The sequence below is a fragment of the Pezoporus wallicus genome, unplaced genomic scaffold (genome assembly GCF_028554395.1).
Source record: "Pezoporus wallicus isolate ANWC-B61680 ecotype Strahan unplaced genomic scaffold, APGP_CSIRO_Pwel_v1 contig_8341, whole genome shotgun sequence".
In the NCBI taxonomy this organism is placed as follows: Eukaryota; Metazoa; Chordata; class Aves; order Psittaciformes; family Psittacidae; genus Pezoporus; species Pezoporus wallicus.
This window is the reverse complement of record NW_026638083.1, coordinates 1,273,195-1,291,266: the sequence shown is the minus strand read 5'-3', so window position 1 is coordinate 1,291,266 and position 18,072 is coordinate 1,273,195. Positions and strand designations below refer to the sequence as shown.

At 53.8% G+C, this 18,072-nt stretch overlaps 1 protein-coding gene across 12 annotated transcripts in view; it reads left to right on the top strand.

Annotated features, from left to right (window-relative positions):
• The window catches only part of DAB2IP (DAB2 interacting protein), a 167,433-nt gene extending 155,813 nt beyond the window's left edge, over positions 1-11,620 (top strand). For 10 of the 12 annotated variants that reach the window (XM_057409051.1, XM_057409048.1, XM_057409052.1 and 7 more), the window contains 5 exons: positions 1,465-2,338; positions 4,999-5,151; positions 8,274-8,476; positions 9,632-9,719; positions 11,232-11,620. In XM_057409051.1, the coding sequence (XP_057265034.1) occupies positions 1,465-2,338; positions 4,999-5,151; positions 8,274-8,476; positions 9,632-9,719; positions 11,232-11,399 (1,486 nt within the window). In that variant the 3' untranslated portion in view covers positions 11,400-11,620. The remainder of the gene's footprint in view (positions 1-1,464; positions 2,339-4,998; positions 5,152-8,273; positions 8,477-9,631; positions 9,720-11,231) is intronic. The other 2 variants (XM_057409049.1, XM_057409050.1) reach the window with 2 other exon arrangements.
• The last annotated feature ends 6,452 nt before the right edge of the window (positions 11,621-18,072 follow it).

The window sequence follows — 18,072 nt, the reverse complement described above, 5'->3', positions numbered from 1 at the left end:
GCGCCTGCGGGGACAGGCGAGGCAGGGGGTATGTGGAGGTGGCTGATCCATTCACTAGGCTTTTTTATCGCAGAACTGGCTGTAGTTCAGCTCTGAATCTGGACAGAGCAGTGGGCAGGAGTGCAAGGACACGGCTCCATGCTGGGTCGCTTGAGAGCCAAAGCTGGGATGTGGTCTGGGAAACAAGAACTTGGTATCTCTGTTCTCAGCTCTTGGCATGTGGCTGCAGAAGCAAAATGTTCATCCTTTGAGGACCTAAGGGCTTGTCTGCACTAACCTCAGAGCGGTCAGCGTTGCCATTAAGCTCATTGGGTCACTGGGTATGCAAGATCTATAGGATTTGCCTTACCTGTCTTTGTAAGGCATGTGCTGAATTCACTGAGATCCTAACCTCGACATTTCTTTAACAGTTGCAAAGCTGTAGAGGCCTGACAGAGACACTCCAGTCTACTCTGTCTAGTTTTATAATACTGGGTGTTTTTAATGATGAGCAGTGATTCACAGACACAGTCACCCAACATGCGTTCTGGGCTCATAATATAAGGAGTTTCATTCATGGAGAAGATGACTGTTGCAAACCTGTAATGTTTCTGTTTGTGGAAAATGAAATGGAGCCCACACAAACTGAAAGACTGAGGTGGTAAAATAGTTTGTAAGTGGAAACTACATAATATTTAACACTTTAATTAGGAATGAAAGGCAGCAATGGCACTGGACTGGCTCTAATCAGAGCTTTCATCTCTAATGCTTCCCAGCATGAGGTGCAATTATTTAAATTTAATGCTATGGAGGATGTTTGACAATATGCTTTCACCCAAATACTTGCTTACAGTGCACCATCTTTGATCAGTGTGTATTCACATTAATCTACTGCAAAGCTCTTTCTTCCTATCCCCAAGAAAATCAATATTGCATGAATGTATGTTGCAGCAGGAGGTCTGGGTGCATAACCTTCGGTTGCTGGGCTGTAGCTCTGCTGTTGGAGCTCCCTCTCTGATCCTTGAAGGCGTGGTGTGGATCAGGCTCCCATGGTGTTCCACGCTCTCTGATTTGGCCAGGGTGCCCTCAGGAGCTGACTGCCTGGGTACAGAGCAGGGCACACGGGAGCAGCACAGGTACAGGCAGCTGGGAGCAGAAGGGGTGACTGACACATGATGGTGAGCAGGCCCAGCCGGGGAGGCAGAGCTGGGGATGCATCCTGCACAGCGCAGCGCTCCCCACGCATACACTCACCCCTGGCTCCCCTGCCTGCCCCATGGGGCTGCCCAGGGCTCCCCCAGCCCCCTGCTCCCCCTGCACTGTCCCTGCGTCCCAGGGCCTGGGTTTTGGCCCGTCCCACACAGCTGTGCCACGCTGATTTCTTCTGAGTGATTTGGGTTTTTCCTGCTCCGGTGCAGCATTCACAACTCTTCTTTTTTTGTTTTGTTTTCCTTTCCTCTTCCTTACGCACTGCCTTCCCCGCAGTCTGATAGATTTCACACGGTTACCATCTCCAACCCCTGAAAACAAGGACTTGTTTTTTGTCACAAGGTCTGCTGGGGCCCAGCCCTCGCCTGCCCGAAGCTCCAGTTACTCAGAGGCCAATGAGCCCGACGTGCAGATGTCTAATGGCAGCAAGAGTTTGTCCATGGTGGACTTGCAGGACAATCGGCTCTTGGACAGTGGGGCCAACGCGCCCGGCACGGCTGACTCCCTCAATGACAGTCAGTCATCGCTGGGGCAGTTGCAGGGCGTATGGACCGCACGGACTCAGCAGAACAGCGTCACGGGCATGGCCACCGTGCGCCGCGTGGGGCAGACCCCGACCACGCCGAGCGGCGAGAGCGCGCCGGGCCGGCCGCAGCTCCTGGCCCCGCTCTCCTTCCAGAACCCCGTCTATCAGATGGCAGCGGGGCTGCCGCTGTCCCCGCGCGGCCTGGGCGACTCGGGCTCCGAGTGCCACAGCTCGCTCAGCTCCCACAGCAACAGCGAGGAGCTGACGGCCAACAAGCACGGCTTCGCCGCGCCCGCCGCCGCCGAGGACTTCGCCCGCCGCACCGGGGAGCTGGCCCGCAGGCAGCTCTCGCTGACCGAGAAGGGCGGGCAGCCCACGGTGCCGCGGCAGAACAGCGCGGGGCCGCAGCGCCGGATAGACCAGCCCCCGCCGCCGCCGCCGCCCGCCACCCGCGGCCGCACGCCGCCCTCCCTGCTGAGCACCGTGCAGTACCCGCGGCCCTCCAGCGGCACCATCATGTCCTCCTCGCCCGACTGGCCCGGCAGCGGCGCCCGCCTCCGGCAGCAGTCGTCCTCCTCCAAGGGTGACAGCCCCGAGATGAAGCAGCGCACGATGCACAAGCAGGTGAGTGTGGGGCTGGACGAGCTCCGGGCGATGAAGGGGTCAGGTAGGGTCAGAGCGTGGACTGGGAGAAGGGGGTGACCAAGTGGGGATCGCTGCAGCGGGAGGGGATGTCGCTGTGGTTCCGAGGGACCGCATCGGTGCCAGCCCCGTGGTGGCACTGCATGTGGAGGTACCCCGGCTCTTGCACCCAGCTTGGCCTGAGGCAGAGGATGGGGACGCAGATCGGTGTTGGCTCCCTGTGCTGGTGTGTGCCTGCCGCAGGGCAGTAGGTGGCAGAGACACGAGGGCAGTGGCAGCTGTGCCTCTGTCCTGCGCTACCATCTCGTCACTGCTTTGCCTCTCCATGCCCAGGCTCTCATCCCATGCCATAGTCAACCCCGCGCCATCTCCCAGGCTTGGACCAGGCCCTAATCTCTTGTCACTGAGAGTGTCCCTGCTGCTGCTCCTGTCCCAGCGAAGCCAGAGCACTCCTGGACATTCCTGTTCCTTTGCTCTGCGATACCCTCCTGTAAGTCCACCTGGGGAGGTGAGAGAGCAGGAAGGAAGGATTGTGCTCCCCACCGAGGGATGCTCCTGCCACGTGCTGGTCTGCAGAGAAACAAATTCACTGTTCGTGGTGCTAAACCAGAAAGCAGTAGGTCACAGACCCAGGGCGCTCTGGTGTTCCTGGCAAGGGTAAAGTGGTTTTCTAGGACTCATTTATTCATGCGACATTTCAGAAGTAACCCTCTAGAAAACTAACCCCATAGGGCCTCTCCGTGCCTAAAGCAAGAGTGCCACAAGCCCAGAGGATGTGGACAACAAGAGCTCGCTGCATCTCAGCCCAGGCACAGTATTAAGGCACCACTCCAGCAGTGTGGTATTGAACAGAGTTGGTGTAACTGCCTCTCCTTCACAAGGCAGCCGTGGAGGCCTTTGGCACCAGTGCCCATTCAAGGCTGTTCTGTCAGCCCCATCTGGAGCTGCTCCGTGCACACGGTATCGATTCCTAAGCACTGACATTAGCAAGCACGCCACGCAGCAGCATTTGTGCAGCGGGGATCAATACTCATTAGGGACAGAGGGCACAGAGCTCTGCCGGAGGAGCCTGTTTGGGAGCAGGCAGCAGTGACCTGCGGGTCACCCTCGGGAAGCCCTGGCCAATCCATCCTCTGCCTGCCCCTCTGGTCCTCTCAGAGCTCCTTTCAAGACCTGAAGCCCTCAGAGTGCCTCTCCCTGCTTGGATATTAGCACCATCTGTGAACCATAATGAAGCTGCTTGCTTGTAGGTGGTGGTATTAAACACTTTGAGAACAAAGGAATCGTGTTTGGTGGCCATTTTAGAAGTCCATGAACCTCGTTCCTAGCAGCCAGAAGCGCTTCCTCTGCTACTGAAGTTCGTCTGCTGAGCTGAGTTCAGACTGTCCTAGAGATCAGATGTCCTTTTTCATTCATTCAGAGAAGGAAGGAGGAGGCAGAAGGACCCGTGCGGAGCGAGCTGAGCTCTCATTGACATCCTTTCCCAGTGGCCTTTACACTGCTGAGCTGAAGCCGGGTGGCCACTGCTCCTTGGAGCCACGGATTCTGAGCAGCCACCACAGATGCAGTGCCCAAGCTGGAGATGCAAGAAAGGTGAGGGTTTACAGCAAGGGATTTCATGAGCCGAGCCTGGGACTTCTGATTTGGAATTGTGGAAGCAGAAGACAGCACAGGGAAGCCTCCAACCCCAGTGAGGTGATGAAAGCAGACCCCACTCCTCCCAAGGACAGAACCTGCTGTTCTGCTGCTTGCTGATGACTGGGTTTCTCCACAGTCCAGAGCTTTGAATGAAGAGAAAGTCCCCAACATTTCTGACTCATTAACTTGAATTCCCTTGTCCAAGTCATCCAGATCATTTGCATTCATCCAAGAAGCTGTTTACTGTGGTTTATAGTGAGCCAGGATGGAGCAGAAATAGCTGGACATTGACTTCCTCAGCCTTGTTATGTGGTTGGAAAACATTCAGGCAGTGCCATTTGCAGTCCCTGCCCAGGCTAGCACTGAACAGCAGCTGTGGCTCTAACTCGGTGACCATGGATCTGCACCCTGAGCTGCTACATGAACAGACCTAGAGATACACTACCGAGATGTGGAGCATTTGGACCTCTTCAGCATCCTGAGTGTAGTCTCAGCCAAGAAGAAACCTTTGTGTTCCAGAAAAGCACCTGAATGACCAGAAGCAGCATTTCAGTTTGCAGATCTGGTTTTATCTGTATGGAATCTCCACAGCAAGCAGAAAGCAGCTCAGTGGAAGAAGCTGAAGAGTGAAATCTCTGCTTGTGGAGTGCCTACACCACATCAAGCCACTGTTTCCCTCGGTGCCTTCTCAGGTCATGTCCTTCAGAGGTGACAGGACCTGAAACCTGGGCCCTTCCAGCAGGAAGCTGCGCTGCAGCACCGTGTCCTACGCCTGTTCTGTGGGGTGGCACAGGGAAGGATTTGGCCTGTCAAAGGCTGTTTGACCTAAACCAATGTGCAGATACAGAGCAGGAACTGTTCCTCCCCTTCCGCTCCGGTAGCTCAGGTTGTTGGATGCTGTTGGAGCAGCATGGGAGAGGGCTTGGAAGCAAATTCTCTCTCCAGCTTCACGACCATTTCTGTTACAGGTTTTTCTTTTGTTATGGTTGTATGTTTCATTGTAGGCCCCTTCTCCTGTGAACCCCAATGCCCTGGACCGCACTGCCGCTTGGCTTTTGAATATGAACATGCAGTTTTTAGAAGATGAAAGCATTGACCCAGATTCCAAGCACAGGGATAAGCTCAGGAATAAGGACGAGCTCAGCCAAGCAGAAAAGGTAAAACCTGATTGGATTGAAACAAGTGTCTAAATAGAGAGAGGATTTCCTTGAATGTCTTTGATGCGAGCAGCCTGGGGACAGGGTGGGCTGTGTGACAGGTCCAGGCCCAGGAGCGGGGCCTTCTCTGCCCTGCTCAGCCTCACAGGGCACTCCTGGGGAAGGTCTGGGAGGTTTTCACACACTCAGTGACTGGAATTAGCCTCTGATCAAGCAAGTAAGAAAAACAGGAGCCAGGAATCAAGTGCTGGTGCTGCTCTGCAACAGACTCTGGAGCCAGACAGTGCCTGTTACTTCCCCCATTGCTGCTCCCATCTGCAGGGGAGGAAAGCTTAGAAAGTGAGTTAAACACCAGCTATAAAAGAGATGAGAGCGAGGTGCAGGCAGTCTCCCAGCAGGGACACAACAGGGACATGTAGCAAGAAGCAGTTTCCGTGTCAAAGTGGAACTGTGAGCAGATCCTGGTCTCAGAGACAGCACTGGGGTGATTTCCATGGTGCAGTGACGCTGCCCCGAGCTCACGGCTGTGTCACACAGAGCCTGGGGCTCTGCCAGGGGTCAGTTGAAGCCCACAGTCCCTGTTCCGGGACAAGGCTCGGGTGAGATGAGCAGGGAAGGGACAGAGAAGGCCTGACCAGGGGTGAAGGAGGAGGAGTCAGGAACAGGGAAGATCCCATCTTTGCTGGTGGCTGCTTCTGCAAGGTGCTTCCTCGCAGCCTGGCACTGCTGGGACCTGCAGTTGGGCACTGTTGGCATTTGGGATGTTCCTCAGTGTGCTTCTCTTCTGTCCGCCGCATGTCACTGCCCGGTGCCGCAGAACTGAGGCATCCCCTCCCTCGACCTCCTTGCTGCTCTTCCAGCACAGACGTGTTTCTGTTCCTGTTAAATCCCCTTCCTGTTCTCGTTCTGCTGTGCTGCATCACTGTGGGACTGCCACCGGGTAACTTCAGGGATATTCCAAAGGCAGGTACCATAGGGACTGGCAGCTCCAGCTGCCCCAGGGAGAGCATGGCAGAGTTCTGTGACAGCTCAGCCCATTTCTCACTGGCTTTCTGCTCCTTGGGTATTCCTTTAAGTACAGACACGCACTGATCAGGCAGCAGCTGACCCAGGTACACTTGCAGCAGGCTGTTAGCAGAGGTAGAGAAATCTTAGCTACCACCTAAGCACAGACACCCACAGGCACAAATCAGAGAGGAGGCGTTGTCAGACGGGTGCATCACGCACTGGGTTGTTGCTGCTTTTAGTCATTGCAGGGCTTCTGAAAGAGGATTGAGTCTGCAATAGGGATGACAGGGACAAGCTTTGGAACCAGGCTGAGGTGAAATGCTGAAGGAGTACACACTAGGAATAGGGTGCTGGCCTCCTCCTGTCCCTCCGCTGTGGACACGGTGTGTGCCAGGCTGAGCACCGAGGGCATTGCAGCAAACCGGTCCCTGTCCCGAGCTGAGCATGAGCCCCCCCCCACCCCAGGAGCCTGCTGTCTCATTCCCATGCAGCATCTTTTGTTACTTTGCTGTCACATCAGTCACTGACATTAAAGATCACCATTAGCATAACCTCTCTCCCCATTACTGTAAGACGTGAATGGTCACGGAGAATGAGAATTGTTCTAGAGACAGGAGCGACTCCTTCGGTCTCTGAGGCCTCTCCTGCTATCATTTGAGCTCCTATGTTAAGGCTAGGGTAGGTATTTAATCTTTCCTGTTCAAGCAGCTCCCTTCTGTCTGACTTTAGTGCTTCTGTGTCACTGTATGGGCATTCGTGTTCCCTCGTTGCTGCAGGTTACGTGTGCAAACTGTGTCCTTCCAGTGCCGCAGTAAAAGCTTTGCTAAAGGAGGATCAGTGATGTGTTGTGCCCATCCCTGCCCATCTGCCAGCCATGGCTCGGGTGCTTTGGCAGGTCAGGAAGCCCATCAGCATCATAAATTTTCAATCCCTGCTGTCAGTGGAGTGGTATCGGGACAGTAACATGGATTGACATGGGCTGGGCAGACTCCCCATCACCGGGACCCAACCATGTCCATCGTTTGGGTGCTTACACAGGTGGCACTGGCCAAAGGGGAAGGCTGTGTTTTCAGCTGGTCAATTCAGGACACACTTAAGTGCATTTCTGTCAGCTCACGAATAACACTTGGAGCTCTGTAACAGACTTCATAACTCAGATGAAGTCTTTTCCCATACCTGACTCTCAAAGCAGCTTGTCCCACTAGCAGCTGCGTGTTCAGTATCCTGAGGTTGTGCCAGCTCAGGGGCTGGGTTCAGGGCTATTTCCAAAGCTAATTTTTTAAATAAAAGTCTTTGTGTTAGGATGGGTTTTTTACAGCTGAATTTTCCTTTAGCAAAGCAACTTTGACCGCTGAACTTCTGCAGGAGCTGAACCAGCTCCACTGAGTTAAACGCTCTCTGTTTTAATTGCTTTATGTGATTCTTCTGCTGCTGATTTTAGCTTCATCTGAATGAACACAACAACCGTGGGATCTTGGCTTCATGCAGCAGCTCTTCTCGGGTTGAATCCTGGTTTGACATCTGATTGTGTTTAACATGCTGGGCCCCAAAAGGTAGTGGTGTTCACTGCCCCACTCAGTACGCTGAGTTGCCCTCACCTTGATAAGGGTGACTCCTTGTGCCAAGAGAGCAGAGCCTGGCTCCTGGCAGGGCACAGGCAGCACTGATTGCTCATTCTTGGCTTCCAGCATGTCCAAAGCACCCACGTTTAGCGCTGCGATGAAGAGCTCCTGTGTAAAGCCAGAATCCCACCAGTGCAGCTCCTCCTGCCTGTGCTCAGCGCAGTGCCGGGCGCGTGCGGACGGTGCCGGCTGCGTTCACCTCTCGCTGGCTCTAACCTGCATCCCCTGTGAAATGCCAGACCCTGCTAACGTCCCGTTCTCTGAACCTGGCAGTGACCGCCCGCCAGCGGACGCGGCGCCGCTCCTAGCGCAGTGGAGAAGACGGAAGAGGAGGTGTCGGCAAGCAGGGCCGTCCCGCCCGGGTTTGCAGCTAGTCCTGTGCAAGGAGAGGGGCGTGAGGGGGCGATGGGGAAACCCCGGCAAGGGCAAAGCCCTACTGCGTAACGTGCCACATGTGTTTTCTCCTCCTGTGTCTGTCCTTGCGTGCTGTAGTACCAGCAGGACCTAGTGGTGCTGCAGGACAAGCTGCGCATTTCCAACAAGAAGCTGGAGGAATATGAGACCCGCTTCAAATGCCAGGAGGAGACGACGCAGAAGCTGATGCTGGAATACCAGGCGAGGCTGGAGGAGAGCGAGGAGCGGCTCCGAAGGCAGCAGGAGGATAAGGAGATCCAGATGAAGGGCATCATCAGCAGGTACAGGGGACATGGGAGCGCTGGGGGTGATGGGAGCGCAGGCAGCCTGGCTGGCATTAGAGTTCAGGACAGTCTGGGTTCTTTGGAGCTGCAGGCAGGTTTCCCATGTGGGTCTTCCACAATTTATCCACTTCCTGCCTGTCTGGGTTACAGCTCCCAGGGGCAGTTTAAAGCCCCGACTCTTTGGGTTCCCTCCCACCCATCAGTGTTACCTGGACAAGGAAAACCCTGACACTTCCCCTATTCACAAAGGCAAAACTTCGTGAGGGGATTGCTGGCAGCCTGCCCCAGTTCCCAGAGGATCTGGCATGTTTGCTCCTCTGTCCGATGAGCAATAGATGTGGTGATCAAAATGTTCTTTTCCTGGTGTTTAGCTAAAGCTCTCATCACCATCCCATTACTCCTAGCTATAAATCTCTTCTGCCCAGTGGGATGTGGTGTTTACATTTGTCCGGGACACAGAATGTTCAGTGCAGCCTTCACCTGAGCCAAACCAGCCTAGCGCTAGTAATGAACCATCATACATTTGTCAGCCCTCACCATTCTGTATCACTTAAGCTTTGGGACAGTGCTGTAGAGAGCTCTAGAGAAGAGCCAGAAAAAAGACTGGCTCTAAACTCTTGGTTTGTGTGTAAAAGGTGAGTGCCAATGACTTGTGTGCCTCCTTTATGCTCAAATGCACAACTGCAGGTCATAGAATCATGGAGTGGTTTGGGTTGGAAAGGACCTGCCATGGGCCAGGGCACCTTCAACTACTCCGGGTTGCTCCAAGCCCTGTCCAGCCTGGCCTTGACCACTGCCAGGGATGGAGCATTCACAGCTTCCTTGGAAAACCTGTTCTAGTGCCTCACCAATTTCACAGGGAAGAATTTCTTCATTATATCCGAAGTAAATCTCCAGTTTAAGTCTGAACCCATTGCCCCTCGTCCTATCACCACAATCCCTGATGAAGAGTCCCTCTTCAAGAGAGAGTTCACATCTCTCCCTGTGCGCTTCAGAGACGTACATCACCCCTTTACTTCCTTAGTGTCAGGGCCTGAATGGGGACATGATCTGTATCATTCACTCTGGGTGGCTGATTCAGGTGTGTTATGAGGCTAACACCTGGGCTTAGCAGAGCCCAACACATGTAATGCTCTTTGTCTGTTTGACCAGGCTGATGTCAGTTGAGGAGGAGTTAAAGAAGGACCATGCAGAAATGCAGGCTGCTGTGGATTCCAAGCAGAAGATTATCGATGCACAGGTGAGTCCCACTGCCAGGGGCTGCAGCACTTTGTGGGGTGACTCTGCCACCGTGCAGCCCCCTGTCCTGCAGCAGGGCCAGCTCAGGCATGGTGAGACTGCACTGGGTGAGTCAGCACCATGCTGCAGCCAGGGACAGAGCCAGGTTCAGGAGTTACTGGTTTATTGTCACAGCAGTCACATTCATACAGTGGTTCCAACCGCGGCGCTTGGGAGGTGACACGGAGGATGTGGGGGGTGGCACTTTGTGGAAGGATCGTGCCCACAATTCAGTTTGTGGAAGGATCATGTCCTGAGGCCCTCAGAGCTTTGCTTGGTGCTTCACGTTCCAGTAAGGATCACAGGACCTGGGCACAAGGAACACAGAGCCTGGTCAGAGCAAAGAGAACGTGGTTTATTCAGCCTTTGGGTTGTGGTTTGGAGGATCGGGAAGCTCAGTTATTGCTGGGGAGTACAGTGGCAGAGGAGCATCAGATGATGGGTTCAAACAGCAGGCTTGGAAAAGAGAACCTGAAAATACACTCTGATTTGTTTAGGCATCCTCTCAGCAGGCAGGCCTTCCTCCAGGTTGGGGCTAGGTGATACTATATTCTAGGCTTACTCTTAACAACCCTATTAATCACTTGTGCGTCACTGCTCATGACTAATTCACTGTACAGCTAATTAAAAAGGTGCTGAGGCAGTGGTAACTTTGGTACAAGAATCCCTGTTTTTCTGTAGGGTGTTCAAAGCCAGCAGATCCTCCTGTTCCCTGGAGCCTGGCACATACGGGGGGGTCTGTAAGGTGGGAGCCTTGCAAACAGTGCCTCTCAACCTGCTGTGCTGCCTCCTGCCACACTGTGTTACATGTGAGGCTCTTACCATGGGCCCTGCACATCCTGCATAGATCTCTTTTTATCATCTAAGGCTGTACAGCAGTGTTGGACATGTTCATACATGAGGGACCTTCAAAGTTACACAGCAGCACTACTCCTGAGTCAGTTCTGTTCCCTTTTGTTAGTGGCAGACAGGAGGATGATGACACTGGCAAAGAACAGGAGTGGCTGCAACACAGAAGCTCTTGCTCCCATCCTTACAATACTGCGATGGGGAGGAGTTGCCATCAAAGCCATCCTGGGACAGCACAAGTCATTCAAACTATTAATTTATGGTAATAAAGTCAATTAAACACTGAAGGAATAACCATCCTGGGAGAGCTTGAGTTTAGAAAAGGAATCTTACCACCTTTTAACAGCTGCAAACAGTACAATGAATTTCTGCATCACGGAGGAAATTAAACTGCGTTACCTCCATTTTCCTCAGGCTGCTGACAGGAATTCAGCTCACATTGCACAGGCAAAGCCCGTTTCTGTCCCTGCTAAAGCAGGGGACTTCCAGAAATGCTCTGTAGCACTTAAAAACCCCTAAAACCCTTAGGCTGCCAAAGAGAAAGGTCCTGGTCCGAGAGGCACCACGGAGGGACGCGTCCCCATGCCTTCCCACTGACCCTTCCCCTCTGCCCCTTTGCTTGCAGGAGAAACGCATTGCTTCCCTGGATGCTGCCAACGCACGGTTAATGAGTGCCCTTACTCAGCTCAAAGAGAGGTACAGCATGCAGACACGTAATGGGATCTCCCCCACAAACCCAACTAAATTGCAGATTACAGAGAATGGCGAATTCAGAAACAGCAGTAATTGTTAACCCGCGGAGGGAGCCGCAGGAGGAGGCCACAGAGACCGTGCAGCAGCAGGCGTGAGCTTCAGAGAACGGCTGCTCCCCCTGAGGAACCCCGCTCCTTACTGCGGACGGCGCTTGACTGAGCCTCTGTGGGAGATGCTAATGCCAGCACATTGAGGGGACGGAAAGATCGAGTGTGAGATGAGTGGCATAAGGAAATAACATATATTTGAGCATTGCTGTCACTGTTGGATTTCAATCAGTGTTTAAACAAAAGTTACCTTTTTTTCCTTCTAAACTGCCCAAAGGATACGCCTCACCCCTCCCCACAAGGAGTAACGTCCTTGTCATTGCAGTAAGCGACACAAAGGGAGCTGGGCAGAGCCTGCAGCAGGCAGGGGCCCAGTAAAGTCCAGTTAGAGGGTGCTGCTGGATGTAGCTGTACGAGGGATGCAGCACCCGCTCCTCCTGTGACTCCCCTGGGATCACAGCCCTCTCCCAAAGCAAGCCCTGAGCCCAGCCCAGCCTCCTTACATGGCTTTTGTGAGGCCACAGGGGCACTGCAGGAGGATTAGTGTTGAATTAACTCCAGCAGAGAGGGAGCACAGTCCAGATGAGAGGGCAGGGCACAGGCTGGGTGCTGGAGCAGCCAAAGGGGTGCTGCAGGGCAGTGAGAAGGGCATTGCTGCGGGTCCCTGGGCAGCCCAGGGGAGCAGAGCAAGCCCAAGGCTCTGGCGTGCAAGTGGAGGGAGGAGCTGGCACCTGAACAGCGACTTGATGCCTCTCTACAGCTTCAGCTCACACAAGTAATGGGGAAGAGCCCGTGTAAGCGATAGCCCCCGGGGCGCTGCCATCCTGCCCTGCCCAGACACACTTCTAGCCACAGAATAAATATATGTTGCCTGAGCTTGGTCCCGAGCTGTGAATGAGGAGCAGGGGCTGGATTTCCTGTGCCCAGTGTGGTAGAGGGGGAGTGAGGGGCTATGTGAGCTCACCAGCTTCTTGTGTGCCAGAGGGTTCGTATGGGGGTGTAATGCTCTGTGCAGAGATTTTTACTGTTTCTGGGGAGAAAAACAGACAAAGAAGAAAAAAAAAAAAGCCCTGAAGAACCATGAAGATCGGTAATTGTATTTCTTTTCTTTCACAGTATGCATTAGAAAAAAAAAGATCCCATTTTCTGGAATACTGTCCTCTTTAAATTGGGAATGAGCACTGCATGGAAATTAACCGGCTCGAAGAATGTAAAACATGCTCATAAGGGAGTAACCACCAAGAACAGCAGCCACCACCGAAAGGCCCCTTGTCAGGAGCACTGTGCAGGCATAAGCCAGGATTAGACTTTCCCAGCTGCTGAGACGCAGATCCCGGCACATTCCCGTTGTGCTCAGCGGAGGGGTCACCTCCTTAACGGGGGAGCGCGCCGCCGCGGTGTGTTTGTTGGGTTGTGGTTGTTCTAAGGTAGCACTTCATGACTCCCACTCTCAGAGCAGGTCACTCGTAACCAAGAGCCCCAGAGCTCTCTCTGAGATACGGATGACAGTGTACAGTGTACAGGACCTCTGCCTGTTCCTCCCACTAAGGTTTATTACACTGCTCAACGCCTCTCCTAGCTCCTCCTGCCATGTGTAAATGTACAAAGGGACTAGGATGCTCACTGAGCTCTGCACAGCTCAGGTACCGTCTCCAGCCTCACCCCACCTAGGCTGCCTGAGCAGGACACTTTGCCAGTAAGCTCTGCATTGCCATGCTGCCCCCCAGGCTCATTCACAGCATTCACCACATGCAGTTGTTTTCACAGCTAAAGATGATGCCTTTTGCTCCCAAACGCTTCTCTGTTCCCGGGAAGCCCTGTGCCAAGCCCGGTGTGGTTTGGGCCATGGAGGAGAGGATGCGGTGCACTGAGGTCTGCGCACGCCGCCAGCCCCGCAGCGTGGGGCGGTCCCAGCAGACCCCAGCCGGAGCTCCTCAGAGAGCAGGAATAAGTGTTAATGACAGATGAATTTTGGAGACTAGCGCAGCTGGCTTGGAAGAACCGCACCAAACTGAGAAGGGTCCAACCGGAGAAAGACCCAGGCAGGTTAGGAGCACACAGGGTACCGCGAACCGCTGGGTACGTACACTTACAGCTGCCACTGTCTCAAATACATGGTAACCACCCTGCAAAAAAGCGACTGTTCTAAGCCACTGTTGCCCACGTTTAGAGCTGATGGGGTCTGAGATCAAATACTTGTGTTGCAGAGACGGGAGTTTTCCAAGAGAGAAGGAACACGAGGAATGGAAACGCCGGCAGGGCCCGGGGCGGGCGGTGCGTTTCCATTCAGACACGGATGCAAAGTTGGGATGCAGTCAGTGGGACAAAGAACCGCCCGCAAAACAATTGTTTAGTCCTGGAGCTCAGCACCGCACAATTCAATGTCCTCAACCACAAGCCAAGGCCCTGCTCCCCCCGCCCCATCTGTCACAAACTCCTGGTTAACTCGGACGTGCCAGGCACTGCACGCACATTGTTCTGCTGAGCCAGCAGGAATGCTTAAATCCTGCCACAGCGAGTCATTAGAACCTTGAAAGTTCCAGTGCCGGCACCTCCCGGAGCTGCGGCGCAGTTCCCTGAGCCCCTATGAAAAGAAATCCCAATCAGGACAAAGGCTCCTTACAGTAGGTCCCTACCATTCCTCCCCATCTCCTTCCCTGCACCTATCAACAACCGGACCTAACCATGACCCTCTCGTGAGCAGGTTCTGGGGTAGGTTTGCAGCTCCAGGCTCAGTTCTGTCACTTCACGTTGTGTTTCTGTTACTTACGGACTGTACATGTATGTGTGTTGGGGGGGGGTGTGCACACGAGCACAGCAATACCAGAGACAAGCCCGAGTGGTGTTTGCAGCTCCAGAGCAAAGCTCCATCCCGAATGGTTCCTGAGCGGCTCCGGTTCCTTTTCTTTCTCTTTCTTGTGCTTCCTTCAGTAAGAGGCTGTTCCAGTGCAACCACGTCCGAGTGTAACTGAGACACAACCACACTCGGGCTTTTACCTTAATACAAGTCTTAATATTTTGGGGTCAATGTTCTCCGTGTTGACTGTACCGTATCTATCTCACTAACAGGTGTACATAGTAACCGCTGGTGCTGCTTGTTCGGGCAGGATTTGGCTGTATCTCACCGCTGTTTTGGAGAGGGGGGACTCAAGCTTGCAAATCTGGATCCACACACCCAGGTTTATGATTTCAGCCTCCTCCCTTGGGGATCTGAGGGAAGGGGCAGGGAGAGAAGCCAGGGATCCAGATTTGGGGTTGGCCCACCTCAAGGATTCTGTTGTAAGAGCTTTGATTTGGGGTTTTGTTAAACTGTAGTGAATGCTTGTCAAAAATGAGCCAAGTTCCACGTAAAGGGGATGAAACGGACTGAGTGGTATCCCAAGGTCTCTGCAGGCTGTAAGTGTCATCGTTGTGGACAGGGATTATGGCTTCAGTGCCAAAAGGTCAGAGGGACCCAAGTCCTTCCCCATGCCAACTAATACTACAGTGTAGTCACCAGCCCCTTTTGCACCAGTTTAAGCAAATCCTGCTGCCATCCAAAGAGTCCTGCATCACTGCACTGTCATTTGAGTCTGACTGGGTTTGTTTCCTGCTTCTGCAGTTGTAAAGCACTGATTGCACTGTGAGAACATGCTGAATCCTTGGGGCTGGGAGCCAGCCCCATAGGCTGCTGCAGGGTGCAGGACACTGGTCCTGCTATTACAAGTACTCCTAAAGGGCAAAGGGACTTGCTGGCCCTAAGCAAGGCATTACAGGCTCTCCTAGGAAAGCAGCCGGCACATAATCAGTCATTCCCAAAGTTCAGAGCGCTCTCAGCTTTTCCCTGCTACCAATATCCGTACCCAGATGCAATAGGAAACACACTGAGGTCTGCTCTGTGACGAACAAGGAGAGAACTCTTCATCACAGGAGATGGGAAATGCTCTGCTGATGCGTTCACCCAGGACACAGTGTGGTCCATGGGGTTGACCTGCAAGGGGCTCATTGCACCCTGTGACCCCAGGAGATGCTGTCAGCAGCACTACCACCAGCAGTGTCCAGCCTGGTCACTGCCCTGTCCATAACACACAGCTCTGCCTGGAGGAGAGGCAGAAAGTCCAAAGGGAACAACTGTCCCTGGGGTGAGCTCCCCACAGTATCCCCTTTCCCACCCCAGCCACTGTTGGGATCAGCACTCAGAGCAGTCCCAGCCTGACCCACTGGGACCTGGCGTGGGGCAGAGCACGTGGCCTGGTGGCCACCACGAGATCCCTTAAGTAGCCCTGGGAAGGAGCATCTCCCATCTCCAAGCAGGTCCCTGGCTGCTGAGCCTGGGGCTTGGCCTTGTGGCCCTTCTCCAGCCCTGCACAGGTAACTGCTGGCACCTTCTCTTCCCATGGGGAATGTGACACATGGGAGCACAGAGCAGCGCAGCAGCACACAGCTCCCGGGCTTTACAAACCAAATCCAACCTCGAGGGCGTTGCACAACATCCAGAACAACCACGCTTGGGAAGAGGGTGTCACAGTCAAGCATTGACTCCCCCAGATACCCGAGCTGTGGCCCTGCTGTAAATGCCATGTGGTTCTGCATCAGCTACCAGTACCCCAGAGTGCAGCCTCCATGCTCACATATTCCTTTATCATACATCACTGTGTCTTAAGATATACCTCTCTCTGTATATCTGCTTAGGCTGATACTCGTTCCTGATAAGCAGTCACTATGTTTTATATCCTCTTATAAAGAAAAATCTTCTTTTGTAAGTATGTTTAAAAACCAAGCAAAGTGGAAGTGTTTGCTGAACCTCCTTCAGCTCCTTTTAAACTATGTAATAATGTACAGAGAAAGTTGTTGGTGTTCAAAGCAATGATGTGGCCGTGCAATTTATGTACATTTGCAATTAGAAATATTAAAGATTTATTTAGATATTTTACATAAGTGCTCCAGCACCTCTGCTCAAGTCATTTCTAGTTCTTAGAGCATCCTGGTACACACTGGCCACATGCACACAAGTATTTCTTCCCTGTCTCCCCAGACAGATCCCGCTTGTCCCAGGCTGAATCCTGGCACCAGCCCATCCCAGGAATACCCTTCTCCAGCCCATTCCCACTGCCTGGACACACTGACCCACCGGGCTGCCCCAATGGCAGTGCTGGGGCTGCATGAGGCTGCAGCAACAGGCAGATCCACTGCTGCCTGCACCCACCTCTGCCTCCAACCCACCCTTCTGCTGTCTGCAACAGCAGGGAACTTGGAGGAGAGTCATTAAACCCCGGGCAGCATCAGCACCTCTGCCTCATTAACATCACCATAATGAGCTTCTCTGGGAGAGGGGGAAGACAGGCTGGCTGCAGCATCACGGCTCGGGATGAGGAGAGCACCCATGGCTATTGCCGTGTCAAGCAGCAGCTCTGTGCTGGTGGCTCCAGACCCAGGCTGGGCTCTGCTGGTGTCCAGCACCATGAGGAGCCAGACCGGAGAACCCGTGGTGCCCATGCCTAGGGTGCAAGCAGCCTCTCCTGCGCTCACACTGCTCCCTGCACCACCTCAAGGTCCCTGGGCAGCAGCAATCCCCAGTGTCCAGGTGGCAGCAACTGCTCCTGCTGCCCTTCCCACCATGGCTGCAAGAGCCCTGAGCATCCTCCACGCTCCCTGGTGTTCCCAACTGGGCTCCTGAGCCTCCAGGTTTAACCTGGCAGATTTTGAAGGTTGGGAGACAGAAATTAAACAGCTCAGGAAGCACAGAAATTCAACACTCAGGGCACGCGGAAGCTGCTGCAAGGAGGGGTTAGTCAAGAACACCTTGATTTGAATAACACGTCTTTAGCTGGGGCTTTAGCAGCATGAAAGAGGCTGTTCCAGTGGGAGAGAGGCAGGGATGAGGCTCACAGCACAGACAGCAGCAGCTGGTTTCTGCTGCTCCCATGACCACCTCGCAGCTTTGCTCCTGTCAAGCATCTTTCACTCACATCTTCCCCAGCCCTTCACACGCAGTCACCCCCCCCGCCCCTCCACAGCAAGGAGTGAACGTCAGCAGCCTTATTTTTACAACCAGGGACATGCAGCAGAGCACAACTTTCCCAAGGCCTGCAGCAAGCTCCAAAAGCCAAGGAGCCAACTCCCCTCCCTCCCCGTTCCGCACGCAGCCGTCCCACGCACCAGAGCAAACATCCTCTGGAGAAGTAATTCAAAGGCAGCCAGTAAACAACTCTCCAAAGCCTGGGCCCTGGAGACAGCAGAGAGGAGCTGCTCCCTGCCAGAGGAGTCAATAAGGACAGGCGAGCAGAAAGGAAGGGGCTGGAAGAACAAGAGTCATTAGTGGAAGCTCGTTGTTTGTGCTAATTAGATCATTATCTGGGAGCTGCTATTGATGTTGCTATTTCAGCTCCTGCTGCCGTTCACAACTTTATTTTATCCATGCCTATTGACTGCCCACACAATTCCACATCCCACAGAAAGGACTGGCGATGCTGGGCCCGCAGCCAGGCTGGGATGGAGACGGTCGGATGCTCCAACCTTGTCCCACTGCAGCAAGGACCAGCCTAGGACCATGTGGACGGTGAAGAGAACACACACGTGCTAAGCGTCCCAGCAAGAAACTCTCCTTTTTAACCTTCCAGTGCTCACCTGCACAGCCAAAGGACTTGCACCCCCTCCTATGGGTCAGTGTGTGGGATAAGGCTCCTG